The sequence below is a fragment of the Hordeum vulgare genome, chromosome 3H (genome assembly GCF_904849725.1).
Source record: "Hordeum vulgare subsp. vulgare chromosome 3H, MorexV3_pseudomolecules_assembly, whole genome shotgun sequence".
Lineage (NCBI taxonomy): Eukaryota > Viridiplantae > Streptophyta > Magnoliopsida > Poales > Poaceae > Hordeum > Hordeum vulgare.
Window position 1 is genome coordinate 314,045,592 of NC_058520.1, and position 15,585 is coordinate 314,061,176.

Here is a 15,585-nt window from a genome sequence, read left to right on the forward strand (position 1 = left end):
GCCTGTGCACCACTCATCAACCAACGCCTCCCAACAATCCATCTTATCCGCACACCATCTCAGGGGCACCTGTAAGTTATTAGAAAGAATTTTCAGCGCTACGCCTATGAATGAAATCAAGAAAACTACATAGAAGGACTTAAGAATAGGTAATTACCTTCATGTATTGCTCCTTCTTCAGAAACTTTCCGCGGCAATCCTTCTTCTGCTTCTTAATACCACGCGTGGCGTAGTAATCTCGAATAGCCTGCGGCCGAGCCTCGTGGCGCAAGTTCTGTAGTAACCGCCTACACTCGGCCTCGAGAACCGTGGCAGCCTCCTCCTCATATCCATCCTCACACCTATAGAAGCTCTCCAATCAAACGTGAAAACACCGATTAGTACAATAATTAACTATATTGTTAATTTTAGATTCTGTAAAAGGATAATTTACCCAAAAGCTCTTGATCACCATCTCGGCCCTCGTGTGGCACAAGACACCATCTATAATCTCCTCCGGCGGGGCCTGCGCAGCCTGGTAGTGCTCCCACGTAGATCCTAGTGTAGGAACCTGACCCTCACCAGGCGACGTGACAAACCCCGGGAAATTTGTCCGGCAAAAGCACACCAAGGACAGAGTTCGGCCTGCAGACTCCAAGAGGGTGTACCCATCCCGTGCAGTATGATAAGGTCAACGCATTAGATATTTGAACAAACTTGAAGGCAAAAGCTAAAAAAAGGGTAAATGTACTTACCTATCTCCTTCACGTTTAACCACCGGCCTCTACTTGCGGGTAGCCGGGGCGACCGGGAGACGTGTACTACCACGCTTGTACACGGTGGCCCCGTCCACCTGCACACCGCCCTCACTATCCGTAAGCTCATCCCCGCCATCCCCGCCCCCTGAGCCACCCGGACCCTCGGTCCAATCCGGCAACTCGGTACGATCCGGCCAGGTCTCCCATCCGGGCCTCTCCACGTCGGGTGAAGCCTCCAGAACCGTAGTCTCCTCCAGCTGCTCCTGGGCCGAATGCACCTCGACCCGAGGCTGCTCCTGGACCGGAGTCTCATGGGACGAATGCCCGTCAACAACAGGCTCGTGGAACGGAGTCCCCGTAGCCTCCTCCGCAAACGGGTCGACCATACTAATCCTATGCTCGGGTGAATGAGCTGGTGGTGGTGGCGAGGACGGCTCAAGAGTCCTCCTGGATCTTCCGAGGCCACCACCTCTCCCTGTACCTTTCCCCTTCTTCCCTACCCGACCAACACCTCTCCTAGTGGGCAATGCCGCCGACGAAGAAGAACCCACGGGTGGTGTCGACATACTGTCTGCCAAGGCTCTACGGAGAGATAGGGGTGGAAGGGAAGTACCACCCCTCGTGCGGGGCGCCTGGGAAGAACCCGTCGAGCGATCTGGACCAGCGCCCACCATCTTTCCACACCTGGTGACCTGCCATGATAAAGATTAAAAGAAATTAGTACAACATAAAAAAATTGAATAACTGACATGAATAATAATATGTACATGAATAAGAAACATTAATATATATAATTTAAGTTGTGAATCTTACAAACTAATAATCATCATCAATAAATGCATCATCATCATCACTATCACGCATGTCTTCATGAATGACGTGCTCGTCGGGTTCAACATCGTGAAGTTGTGAAAGGCCTTCCTTTAATCGTTGAAGCATTGACAGGTCATCCGCATCAGTAACCTCTACGAGTTCCAGGTTTTCTGGTTCCCGCTGAGGGTTGGAGTCGGATTCATTGTCGCTGTCTACTTCCATGTTCTTGGGTGAAGCACGGCGGTTCTTGAAACGTTTCTTGGAAAGACGTGTTTCTTGGAAGAATTCTCCATCATATGTGTCTGGGTTAATGTGAGGTTCATAATCCTGTTGATTTGGGAGAGGTGGTCTCACATGTGGCGGCACTTCATATACAACAATACCAACCTTCCAGATTCTTATCCGTTTGGCATGCCCACGGTAGATAGAAAACTTGGGTCGCCTGTTGAGCCGTAATATAGACATCGGGAACATCTAAATGGGTGTTTGGATTGATTTCGACTAGTCCTATATGTTCATGAGTCCTTCTAGTCTTTTTCGGTTGGAACCAATAACATTTGAAGACTACGACGTTCGGTGGGTTTTCACCATAGAATTGAAGTTCATAAATTGCTTCAACTCTTCCATAATACTCGATAACACCTTCGCCGATAGCAGAGACACCACAATTTGTAGATTTCTGGTCGGGCGTAGATAGCTCTTTGCCAAAGGTACGAAAGAGATACCCGTTGATGTTGTATTTCTCAAATGAACAGACCTTATAGTCAAAACCATTAGCGACTTGTCTCAATTCGTCGTCCATAGACTCTGAATTAGCCTACAAGTTTAATACGAAACGGTTGTTGCATTAGCCGCAAGTTAGACCAAGAATGAAATGGTCCATTATTGATAATTACCGTTTGTTTGAACCAAGAGATGAAACCGGGATAGCCGCCTCCTGTCTTTGATAGAAGCTCATACTCTTCGACGGAATCATTTCTGATCACCGCTCCCTCCGAGAATTTGACGACGTAACGGCTGTTTGAAATATCTGGGAATAAGAGCAGTTCAAATGAATTAGAAGTTACGGGAAAATGTGCCAAGAACTCACTCGATGTACGGCCGCACTTCTGTTAGGTTGTTGAAGATATACAACGAAATGTTCCGCCATTTTTCGACATCCAACGTTATTGGTTTCGAAGCACAGGCTGGTGCGAGCTTCCCTTTGAATAGGCTGAGGTTGGACCCAACTTTTTTAGGGTCTGCATCATTGTGCCGAGGCTTCGGCTTATGCAAATGATGATTTTTGGCTTCATAATGTGCTGTCACAAAGTTTGCCACCTCCTTAGTAATGAATGCCTCAGCCATCGATGCTTCAATTCTACGCTTATTTTTACATTTAGCTCGAAGGGTCTTCTGCATCCTCTCAGTTTCATAGCACCAACGATCTTGCACGGGCCCACCCAATCTTGCCTGGGTCGGTAGATGTAAAATCAAATGCTGCATTGGATTAAAGAAGCCCGGTGGAAAGATCTTCTCTAACTTGCACAACAACTCCGGTGCAAACTCCTCCATGTATTCTACCACGCCAGGTGACAATTCTTTTGCACAAAGAACACGGAAGAAATAGCTCAGCTCTGCCAGTACTAGCCATTCATCCTCAGGAATAAAGCCACGTAACATCACCGGCATTACCCGCTCTAGCCATATGTGCCAATCATGACTCTTGAGACCAAAGATTTTTAATTTTTCAAGACTCGCTCCCCTCTTTAGATTCGCTGCATACCCATCGGGGAACATCAAGTGCATTTTGACCCACAAGTTAATTTCCCTCATTGCTGGCCTTCCAAGATTGAACCAGGCCCTTGGCTTCGACCACTTCTTCTTTCCTTTGCCTTCTCGCATGTTTTGTAACGGTCTATGACATAGTATCTCTTGATCGACTCTAGCCTTAATATTATCCTTTGTCTTCCCATCTATGTCGAACAATGTACCAAAAATATCCTCTCCGATATTCTTTTCAGTGTGCATCATGTCGAGGCTCTGGATCAGGCTCGAGGGCGTTTAACTGATCCAGGATCAGTTGGCCTGTGAACGCAGGTGGTGCCAAGTTTTTGACAACCTTACCTTTGGTAAAGTTCTTCTTGTCTTTGCTGAACTGATGGTCAGGATCCAGGAACTGTCTATGCAAGTCAAAGCAAGAATACTTATATGGTAAACCGGCTAGAATGATGTGTAGAATCACATGCTTCACCTCTTGCCATGTTTAACAACATTTAAATTGTCCTCTATCTAAACGGGAGCAAACTAAATAATTCGTATGTGGAGTTTCGTCAATATGCAACTCGTTGCATATTGAGCTTCACTCAATGTGTACCATTTGATTGTTGTGAATTGCCATGCTATGCCTTGCATAATTGAAATGGACATGCATCATATTAGGTTGTGCATCATATCGTGCATGTGTTGTGGTGAATATCGTGTGTTTATTCTTTTTTCCTGTTTTCTTCTTCTCGATAGAGTTCCGCAACGTGTCGGAATGTGAGGATCCGTTCAACTACGTCAGTTCGTATGCTTCACGGAGTTGGTATTCTTCCTAGCAGGATCTCATTGCCATGCTAGTTGTTTCATTTCTTCGCTATGTCTCGCTGCCTACCACCTCTTTAATAAGCCTCCCAACATTACCATGAAAACCTCTAACCTTTCCACAACCCAACAAACCACTGTTAGGCTATGTTGTCCTTGCTCAGCATTTTGATAGCATTGCTAGTTGCAGGTGCAGTTCCTTCCATGTGAAAACATGGGTCCCTTTTTATATCACCATATTATTGCTAATTAACTTAATGCACCTATATACTTGGTAAAAGGTTGAAGGCTTGGCCTTCTAGCTTGGTGTTTTGTTCCACCTTTGCCACCTTAGTTTCGGCTATCGGAGTTATGTTTCATAAATGAGCGCTCCTAACATGCTTGGGGTTGTTATGGGTACCCCCTTGAATTTTGTTTTGGGATAAAACTGGTCTGGCAATGCCCAAAATTACTACTATAATTTCCAAACATAATAATACTGATAATTACTTGCCACATAGGGACTTAGAACTATCCGAGGAGTAATTCAACATAATACAGGGGCCTAGTGTTATTGGTGCTGGTCCAAAACAAAGCACCATGCGGGCCAACCCGGGGCAACTCAGGAGATGTTTATCAGGCCACCGTACACTTCGCTTATTTGTCGTGTCTTGAGAACGAGATACAAGGCTCCTATTGGTATCGTCGACACGCCGGGCAGCCTTGCTCGACTTGGCTTACCTTTCTCGAGCATCTCGTGTGTAGGATTCTGAGGATACCTTGGGCTATCTAGAGGTTCAGGTTTTCCAATAGGAACCCGAGGAGACCACGGGTTTCCCGTGATCGAGGTCATTTCGGCCCAGCGTGTGGTAGTTTGGGATGGATTAGTTGGAGCACCCCTGCAGGGTTAAATCTTTCGGAAAGTCGTGTCCGTAGTTATGTGGAAAATTTGGAAACTTTGTTTAACATCCGGTTCTACATAACTCGAAGTAAACTTAAATAAAATAGGCCAACTATGTGTGTAACTGTGACTGCCTCTTTCACGAGCTCCTTCTCCGACTAAGGACACAGTGGGGTTATGTATGACGTAAGTAGGTGTTTGCTACTGCAACAAAAGACCTTCCAACGGCGCCAGAAACATGTGCTGACGGGAGACTGTTCTTGTCTTGATTCTCCTCAGCAACGGCACCAGGAATCCTTCTGCTACGGCTACGCCTTTAGGGACTTCCTAGGAAAATATGCAAAGGATTTCCCCGTGGCCTTGGAGCCTTGCGTTGGTGTTCCCTCGAAGCAAAAAGGGTGATGTAGCACAGCGGTGGTAAGTATTTCCCTCAGTTTTGAGAACCAAGGTATCGATCCAGTGAAGGAGCATCACAAGTGCCTGCACAAACACAAAGAACCTGCTCCCAATGCTATGAAGGGGTTGTCAATCCCTTATAGATTGTTCGCAAAGTGAGAACTGAAAGCAACAAAGTAACAAAGCAAAGTAAAAGCGGAGGTGTAAACGATAGATGTGAATAGACCCGGGGGCCGTAGTGTTTACTAGTGGCATCTCTCATGAAAGCAAGTAGACGGTGGGTGAACAAATTACTGTCGAGCAATTGATAGAACCGCGCAAAGTCGTGACGTCATCTATGGCAATGATTATATCTATAGGCATCATGTCCAAAACAAGCAGACCGATACTTTCTGCATCTACTACTATTACTCCACACGTCGAGCGCTATCCAGCATGCATCTAGTGTATTAAGTCCAAAAGAACAGAGTAACGCCTTAAGCAAGATGACATGATGTAGATGGACAATCTCATATCAACGACAGAGCCCACCTTGTTATCCTTGATGGCAACAACTCAATGTGTACCTTGCTGCCCCTACTATCACTGGGAAAGGTCACCACATGGTAAGAACCCAAAACCAAGTACTTCTCCCATTGCAAGAATCATAGATCTAGTTGGCCAAACAAAACACAGGACTCGGAGAGACTTACAAGGATATCAAATCATGCATAAAAGAAATCAGCAAAGACTCAAATATATATCATAGATAATCTGATCACAAATCCACAATTCATCGGATCTCGACGAACACACCGCCAAAGAAGATTACATCGGATAGATCTCCATGAAGATCATGGAGAACTTTGTATTGAAGATCCAAGAGAGAGAAGAAGCCATCTAGCTACTAACTACGGACCCGTAGGTCTGAAGTGAACTACTCACGAGTCATTGGAGGGGCGATGATGATGATGAAGAAGCCCTCAAACTCCAAAGTCCCCTCCGGCAGGGCGCCGGGAAGGGTCTCCAGATGAGATCTCGCGGAAAGGGAAGCTTGCGGCGGCGGAATAGTATTTTCGTGGATCCCCTGATTTTTTTTCTGATTTTTAGGGAATATATAGGCGCAATATCTAGGTCAGGGGGCGCCAGGGAGGCCACAAGCCTGCCCACCGCCGCCTCCCCCAAGTGGTGGAGTGGGGGCTTGTGGGCTCCCTATAGCCCTCCTTGCTTGGCCCACAGGCCCCCTGATCTTCTTCCGTTAGGGAAAAAATCATTTTGGGGATTTTATTCTGTTTGGACTCCCTTCCAAAATCAGATCTCAAAAGAACAAAAAACACAGAAAAAACAGGAACTGGCACTTGGCACTGAATTAATAAGTTAGTCCCAAAAAAGATATAAAAGGTACATAAAACATCCAAAGATGACAAGATAACAACATGAAACCATGAAAAATTATAGACACGTTTGAGACGTATCAGTGTTCAGGATCATTCATTTGATCATCATTAGTTCCCGTCCAATTATGCGTAGATCACCCCCCTCTTATTCTTGTAATCGGAAGTTAGCCACCCACATAATGCTTAGTCGCTTGCAGCAGCCTCAACACTTAACTATACCTCACCCATTAAGCTTTGCTAGTCTTGATACCTTTGAAAATGAGATTGCTGAGTCCGTGTGGCTCACAGATTACTAAAAAAGCCGTTGCAGGTACATGTAAAGCACTATTATGACGTGAGCACGATGATTGTTCTATTCAGAGTTTCTTCTTCTTCTTCTTCTGCATCGATATAGGATGGATTCCAGGCCGGCAGCCTGCGATAGCAAGCATGGACGTCGTTCTTTTGTCGTTTGTTTTCGTGTGTAGTCGGACCCTGCTCTTCTACTTGGTGATTGAATATGTCAATGTATTGATGTCAAGTTGTTGTATTTTGTGGCGAGTGTAAGACAATTCCATATACTCTTCTCTTTAGTACATGTACTTGTAATGATATCCATTCTTGCGAAACGACGATATGCGCTTCTATCCCTGTCGAGGTCCTCATGCCAAAATACGGATAGGATCGCATCTTGGGTGTTATGGACAGGCAGGGTGCCCTTGTAGGGGTCGTCTTCTACCTCGTGACATGAAGGGAGGAGCTCACTGGCATCAGCTCCATGGATGGCAACAGAACGCGAGCGTAGGAATGGACTCCTCGCACTCCTGCCATTTGGATGGAGGTCGAGGGAGTGGCTGAGGTGGCCGAAGTCGCCGGTGGTGAGGAGGCCCCAGTGGAGGGCATCGGGAGGTGGTTGGTGCCGACGTTCAGCAAAGGGAAAGGAGCGGGGAAGAGGTGGAGGTGAGGCTAAGGCTTGCTGCGGTCACGATGGAGGTGAAATGGAGGCCGAAGCAGGCCTATGTCATGAGATCGACGGAGCCCCGACGCGGCGGCACCTCGGTTGATCTCGAGCACTGGCGCTCGGGGAATGTCACACCCCAAAAATAAATAATATTTTATAAATTGGAATAAAATTCTTTTGAAAATAATTTTCTTCATGACTCTTTTCAATGCCTCTTTCCAAAAACTTTTCTTTTCAAGTGGCATTTTAAAGATCAATTAGTGCTTGAGCCCTTACTTGAGATCATTTTTAATTATTTATTTAATTAAATGGGGATATTAGTTTGGCCATGTTTATTTAAAATCTAGAATTCTGGGTTTTCAATTTATTTTTGAAACACTCCTTTATTCTTTTATAAAATTCTTTGCCAAGTATGTTTTTCAAAGTTTATGTTGGAACCTGAGTGCTTGCATCAAGACATTTCTTTTCTTCTGGCAAAGTCATGGGAGATTTTACTTTTCATATTTTTGCAAAGGTTTCTTATATTCAAAAATGATATTTATTTCCTTTAAGGGTCTGTTTTGCACTACAACCCTTATATAAATTGTTCTTTAAATTCTACAAAAAATTGTAAGTGACAGGTGATGTCCGTGGATCATATTTTTGTAAAAACATATCCAAGTGTTTTGAAAAGTTTGAGCTGATTAACTCCTTTTCTATCCTGGCCAAAAGTGGAGTTTGTACTACAACCCCTAGATATATTCTTTCAAAAATTATATAAAATTTTGGGGATGTCAAGTAATGCATGAGATTTACTTTTATGCAAAAACCCAACCTTATGCTTTGGAAAAAAATAGCAAAACAACTCATTTTCTATTCTGGTCCAGTTCGATGATTTGTATTGCAGCCCCAATTTTAATTGCTCCAATGCCCATGAGATTTTTAGTGCTGGTTGTTCACCCTACCAAAACCATAAGTCCAAGAGATCAACATTATAGTCATATTTTAAGTTGGCCAAATTGCCCCCTGCCTTTTCTATACAAAATTGATTGTCACCAAAACTTGCATTAGCAAGTTTTCTATTTTGCCAAACTAATTATGTCATTCCCAATTTATCTATAGAGACCCCACTGTGGGAAGTTTGGATGCCAGCATGGTCCTCTTAATGCCATTGGCATTTTGTCAAACACCTATGGTGCATGACCAGAGTTGGCATGGTTCTATGATTGCAATGGGAACATGCTTCCTTGGCCAAACCAACATGTCCACTAGCCCTACACCACCCTCATCAATGACACTGTTAAGTTTTAATTGCATCCACGATCATAGCTACCCCTGGCATTTAGTCGAGCACTCGGTTGGCATGTCCAGAGCGCGGCCAGAGTGGGCGTTTTCCACATGCAATGCCCGCGCTGCCGCGTCCACCTACCGCCTCTTCCCGAGATTCTCCCGATCCCCTACCGACTGTCGCGTCGCGCCAAGTCTCCAACCGACCTGCCCCTCCGCTCTGTAGCATTCCCTTCGCGTCTTAGGTGAGCTAGACGCTAGCCGCCATTGCTGCCTGCTTTGGCCGTAGCCATACGGGCCGCGTGGCGCACCCCCGAGCCCTCGAGCTCGCCGTCCTCATCCGGAGTTGCATCTACTTCCTCGACAAGCCCAGCCAGCTAGACCCACCTCCCTGGTTCAACATTAATGGCTGCTGATTCCGTGCTTATCCACGGGCTCTGGTGAACAGACATTGCCGACTATATAAAGCCCCCCAAACCCACTCAATCGGCAGGATCATCCCCTCCTCGTCTCCTGAGTGGCCCCGAGCATCAGACCATCCGGAGAGGTCATCTTCTCCATCTTTGGCAACTTCTGCTGCCGCCGCTATCCATGCCGAATTCGAAGTTGTACCGCAGCTCCCTCCATTTCTCCTTCACCAATAAACTCCCAGAGCCGCTGCAAACTCATTCCGACCTCATCTTTCCCTCAGAATTAACCAGGGGCAAGAACCCCTTTTCTACTGAAGCTGTCTTCCGCCTTGGGTGAAGCCCTGCTCGGTCCGAGCTCTCCGACGATCCTATCCCCATCCAGAGGAGGTGGCTGTGCCTCCTGATCACTCTGGTGTGTCAAGCACCACGAGAGATGGCCCCTAGCACCAGCGTGCCTCGTCGGAATCACCGTGGTTCCCTGTCCGGAAGCGCGCATGAGGTGGGAGACGAACCCAACAAGTGGGACCCACCTGTCGGTCAGTCACCGCACACCCATGATGGCGCTGCCTTGATGGTGCGTCTCCCCCGTAGGTAAAACGCCTCCGTTGGAATATGTTTTCAGTTCTAGAAAACGTATTAGTTTCCAAAACATTTTCTTTTATAATAGATTTTCAAAATAGATTTAAGAAGAAAGTTGAACTCGCCAAAATGTTTTAATGGCAACTTCAAATCAATTGATTCTTTTTTCCTATCTCTCTTAAATTCCATCTAGATTATTTTAAGATTTATTTCAAAAATATTAAAACAACTTTTGTGTGTTTTTGTGTGTTAATTCAAATATTTTCAAAATAGAATTTTGGAGAGAGGAGACTGACTTCAAGTATTATGTGGTGCACATCACCCTCCTCAAACTCCAAAGGCAAGCATCTTGAACTCCGATTTGCATAAAGTTGTGTGATGTTTGTGGTGATGCATCTATTCCGTGATTTTAGGTTATGTTGATAAAAATCTCGCATGAATTCATACCTTGCATAAGAGCATGTGATGGATATGTATTGCTGCTAAGTTTGTGGAAGGAAAGTGGTGAGTGGTTACTGCCTCATACTTCGTATGCTATGTTGGTCTGGACAACCTCGGAGTAAGGTGTGTCTGGTGGAAATGAGACCATGGGCTGACACCTCGTGGGACGAGAGTGGTCAGTGAAAGCATGTCAGGTGTGATGGTAGTAACCCTGAGATAATCCCTTCAGCAAGATTGTCTGGTACTAACCCTTGCAGGAAAATATTTAACCTCCTAAGTCGACCGTAGATCGAGTCTTGTCTCTTTGGCACCATACATTTTCGTGTTGCCGGAGGTCTTTATGAAAGGGGCTACGGTCTAGTAGGTCATAAATCTATTACTAGGTACAAACCAAGTAGAGAGGTCGGGTTGAAGGTAACCATGGCCCTGGAATAAATCTAGACAGCCGGTCAGGGGTCATGGGTGCTTCCGGTCTGGGGCCGAGAGGGAATGGCCATTCCCTTGTAGCGCTCGGTATAAATTTGATCCCATGCTAGTCGAGGTTGGAGCCTCCCCGTCTTATGGTTTTTCTCTGGCAGCATAGTCCGAGTGATGTCGGTCTTCGCGGGAGAAAAATGGGTGTGTACTGGTTCTGAGAGTTTACTTCTGGGATACCGTACGTGGTATTAGTCCGAATGACTATTGAAACCTGTGGGATGTGGGTAAAGAGTACACCCTCTACAGAGTCAAACTATTTGAGTAGCCGTGTCCACGGTCAAGGACGATTGGTTGACTAGTCAAGTGTCGGTCTAAGTGTCGGCCTTCGGAGGAAGTTCAAGAAATCATGAGACTAATCATGAAATGTGGTGGATGATCATACTATTATTTTACCGTGGACTAACCCCCTATGATTATGTTTGTTGAATATCCTTGGGATGGTTCTACCTCCTGGATATTCAATATTTATTATTGTTCCTTATAAGCCCTTTCCGTGGTGTCGCTCAGACGCCCGAGTGAGGCATGCTTATTATTATTTCTTATAATCCCTTTCTGTGGTGTCGCTTAGACGCCCGACTGTGGCATGCTCATTATTATTGTTTCATATAAGCCTTTTTTTGTGGTATCGCTAAGACCCCCGGCTGGGGCATGCTCGTATTAATTCTTATATGTCCTTTATGTGGTGTCTCTTAGACGCCCGACTGTGACAACTGTTATTGTTGGATGTGAGCCCTCTAGGTGGTGTTGCTCCGACGCCCGACTGCGGCACACATGTTATTACGTATTTATTAATACCTTCCTTGCTTGTGTATACAACATTGGTGGAAAATTGCGTATCATCATGAATGCATCCATGATTTAAATTATAATGACATGGTAGGATTGTTAGTGGATTGTGCATGCATCTCATCTGCTTTAACTTATTTGTTTTCTTCATGTTTGCGAGTACATTCAAAGTACTCACTGGCTTGTCCCTGGCTATTGTCTTGGCCAGATTGCGTTCGGAGAGGATCACGATGTCGTCAACCTTGGAACCTAGGAGTCCAGGATGGCAGCCTTGTGAGATAGAAATTTATCCACGTCAGCTGTTCCTGTGGGAATGGAGTCGCATGGACACTGGAGATTCCTCGCGTCGCTTCCGCCGTCATCCTCAGACTTTTGTCTAAACCAGTAGACCTTTATGATCTTGTAACCCAAATTTTGTATTTTTCTTGGATATTCTACATCAAGTGAGTGTCTACAAGCTAACAGTAGTCCCGGGGCTGGTGAACACAAAGACCTGTTTTCTGGGAATTATTTTCTGACAGACCGGTCACTACAGGGAACTCAAGTGGGTGATGGGGCGGTCGATTAGAGGTGAGAGAATGGCTCTAGAGGGGGAGAGAGGGCGGGGTGGCGTTTATATAGAAGGGGCACGGTCCACCGAAAGGTGGTGCGCCGGCAAGGACGTGGTAACGACTAGAGGAGGAGAGAAGGCTCGGGAATGAGCCCATGGCCTTCGCTGGCGTGGTTTACGTCCGAAAAAGGGATTGAGGGGGAGTGAGGCTGGCTCCTGGCACATCGCGGTGGCAAGTGCCACCTGACTGCTTCATACGGGCGCGGGCATGCATCGCCACGGGCAGTAGAAAGGGGGAGAGGAGGGGCCCGATGCGGTGCTGGCACCGGTCGTCGATGGAGTCAAAGTCAGGCAATGTGTGGGGGCGAGGCCTGGCCAGGGTTGGCCTCCCTCGGTGCAGACATGAACTATGGTGCGCCTATAGCGCAGTTTTTGCATACCATGACATGTTGGCATGCTCTGGCACACCCCCATCGTGTCTACTAGTGTCTGGGCACTTTGGAGATGCCCCTTTGATATTTGGAGCCGAGTAGAGAAGTGGAGGTCAAGGGAAAATTGAGAGTCAGTCTTTGCCAGCGGTGAACCAGAAAAAGAATTGAGGGTATTGTCCTCCTCCCATTGAATTAGAGCTCGGGCTGTCGACTGCACATGTGGGTCTGATCAACAAACATGTGATAAAAGTTTGTGGTGAAGGAAGAAAGTAGAAGGGCTGAAACTAGTTGTTTTACTAAATCACTAGAAGGTGTTTGATGCTGGTTTGAGCAATATAAACCTCTCCAATTGTAGTGAGAATTAACAGGGTTAAATGATGGGCAAAAATAGTAGGATTCACCATGTTTGTGCTCATTTGAGCAAGGTTGACAATGTAGACATGGAAAACCCTAGAAATGGGAAAAATAGGATTTTCTGAACCAAGGTGAGTAAACCAACTCCCACAAATGCACAACTTGGTGTGGAACCCTTATTTGGAGGCTGGATCACTCCTGCAAAGTTTGAGAGTAATAGGGCAAACTTGCTAATGTAGAGTTGTTCAAACTTGGTTGTGGACATGAACGGTTTTGGGTGTCTTAGGCGAATAAAATCAACTTGGATGGGGATTAAACTTTGCAGGTTCACCTCATATAACATGTGGGACATGCTAGAATTTTCCTCGCATTTATTGACAATGTTTTCTTTGGAAATATTTAGAAAGCTTAGAGTAGGCAGAAAGGGTTTTGAGGGGTTTTATCCAATATTTTGAACATGCCCATGTGTTGAAACTCATATATATGGAAAATATATATCCTCTGAGTTTCCCTAAATTTTCTCGAATATTTTTAAGGTTGGAAAATAATGGTCCTCTATGAACTAGAATTTATGGTCTGAGAAAAGGGTGTTTAAATAAAACAGGAAAATAACTTTTAAAATAATTTTTTTTTGGTTTTAGGAAGCCATTATAATAGTAGAATCAAAGAAAAATCTTTGGGATAACACATCTCTCTTAAATTAAGGACCTGTAGTGCAAATCCCAACTCAGGGGTTTTGAAGCTTTTAAAAATAAATAAATGCCTTTTGTGGAAATAATATTTTGTTAAGAATAGTTTCTGGTCCTATACACATGGCATGATCATTGGGCAATGGTTTGAGGCCAAGGAGACGAGTTTTCATAGAGAAGGTAGTTTTGGTGAATTAAAACACAATCAAGCAACAAGCAAGTTGCAATCAAATATGTCATCACAAGCACTCAAAAAGTTTTAGTTGGTTCCAAATTTTGTAAAATAGAATGTGACAAAGTGGTAAAAACATAGTGTGGGACAAACCTACCCCCATTACAAGAATCTCGTCCACGAGATTCCTAGTCTAAGCACTAAAAAGATAAGGGAACTCGGATCTGAGGTAGTCTTCACGCTCCCATCTTGCTTCTGTTTTGGTGTGGTTTCTCTAGTGGACCTTGAAGTACTTGATGGTGCCGCTTCGAGTGCGACGCTCGGCTTACTCTAGGATGCGGATCGATCTCTCACGATAAGTGAGGTCTGGCTAAAGGTCGATGGCGTGATGATCGATGTCCTTCTAGAGGTCCGGACGGTTGGGAATTTGGAGGCACTACCGTAGTTGTGACACATGGACAAGATTGTGCATACCCGAATGCTTGGAAGGTAGCTCTAGCTGGTAAGCGACTTCTCCTCTCCTTGTGGTGATCTTGAAGGGACCAATGTATCTTAGTTCGAGCTTCCCCTTGACGTGGAAACGCTTCGTTCCCTTGAGAGGCATGACACGGAGGTATACATAGTCTCCGATGTTGAGGTCCACCTCAAGACGGTGTGAGTCGGCGTAGTTCTTCTATCGTGACTTGGCGGTTTCCATACGTTCATTGACAAGTTGGACTTGCTCTTCGGCTTCACGGAGGATGTCTGGTGCAAAGATTAGTCCTTCTCCGATCTCTGACCAGTTGAGGGGAGTGCGACACTTGCATCCATACAGCACCTCAAATGGTGCCATCTAAAGGCTGGACTGATAACTGTTGTTCTAGGAGAACTCGGCGAATGGCAAACAGTCCTCCCATTTGGCTCCATATGCCAAAACACAAGCGCGGAGCATATCTTCGAGTATCTAATTTACTCGTTCCGTCGGTCCACCGGTCTAAGGGTGAAAGGTAGTGCTGAAGGAGAGCTTGGTTCCCATGGCTTCTTGAAACTTCTTCCAAAATCTTGAGGTGAACTACATGCCCTGGTCGAACACAATCTCCTTCGGAACTCCATGAAGGCTCACGATGCGGTTGATGTAGAAGTTGACTAACTGGCTACCATCATAGGTGGTATTGACAGGAATGAAGTGGGCCACCTTGGTGAGGTGATCGACAATGACCCAAATGGAGTCCCGTGATGAAGTCCATCCCGACCGTGTCCCACTTCCATTCTGGCACTTTGAGAGATTGAAGCAGCCCAGCGGGTCGTTGGTTCTTTGCCTTGACCCTCTGCCATATATCACACTTAGCGACATACACAACTATTTCCCTCTTCATGCCATGCCACCAAAACCTTGCCTTGAGGTGTTTGTACATCTGGGTTCCTCTAGGGTGAATAGAATATAGAGTGTCATATGCTTCTTGCAAGATCACGTTCTTGAGGCCAGCTTTATTGGGTACGTAAATGCGGCTCCCAAACCACACGACTCCCTGCTCGTCCATGAAGAATCCTAGGGCCTTGCCATCCTTGATTTTCTTCTTGATACCTTTAATGCCCATGTGTCCCTTCTAGGCCTCCTTAATATTGTACATCATTGTAGTCTTTGCTTCCAGGTTGGTCAGGAATCCTGTTACAACTAGCTCCAAGACAAAGCTATCAAGTTCATCATATAGGGCGGGTATCCTTTCCTTGATTATAGCATTCA

The 15,585-nt window shown here is 45.6% G+C and overlaps 1 protein-coding gene across 3 annotated transcripts; it reads left to right on the plus strand.

The window, feature by feature from the left end:
• The first annotated feature begins 9,267 nt into the window (after positions 1-9,267).
• LOC123439902 lies at positions 9,268-12,120 on the plus strand. Of its 3 annotated transcripts, XM_045116523.1 has the most exons (3): positions 9,268-9,957; positions 10,236-10,302; positions 11,875-12,120. In XM_045116523.1, exons 1-3 carry the CDS (start codon positions 9,817-9,819, stop codon positions 11,946-11,948), a joined length of 282 nt encoding a protein of 93 aa, XP_044972458.1. In that variant the 5' UTR covers positions 9,268-9,816; the 3' UTR covers positions 11,949-12,120. The 3 variants fall into 3 exon arrangements, 1 of the variants encoding a protein (XP_044972458.1); XR_006630212.1 differs by lacking the exon at positions 10,236-10,302 and having other exon boundaries at positions 9,268-9,974; XR_006630211.1 differs by lacking the exon at positions 11,875-12,120 and having other exon boundaries at positions 9,268-9,974; positions 10,236-11,356.
• Positions 12,121-15,585: the final 3,465 nt, after the last annotated feature.

Coding starts and splice junctions, on each gene's coding strand:
- LOC123439902 (XM_045116523.1), top strand. CDS start 9,817: ATGGCCCCTAGCACCAGCGTGCCTCGTCGGAATCACCGTGGTTCCCTG. Junction 9,958..10,235: donor ATGATGGCGCTGCCTTGATG/GTGCGTCTCCCC, acceptor TTTTCAAAATAG/AATTTTGGAGAGAGGAGACT. Junction 10,303..11,874: donor ACCCTCCTCAAACTCCAAAG/GCAAGCATCTTG, acceptor TGTCTTGGCCAG/ATTGCGTTCGGAGAGGATCA.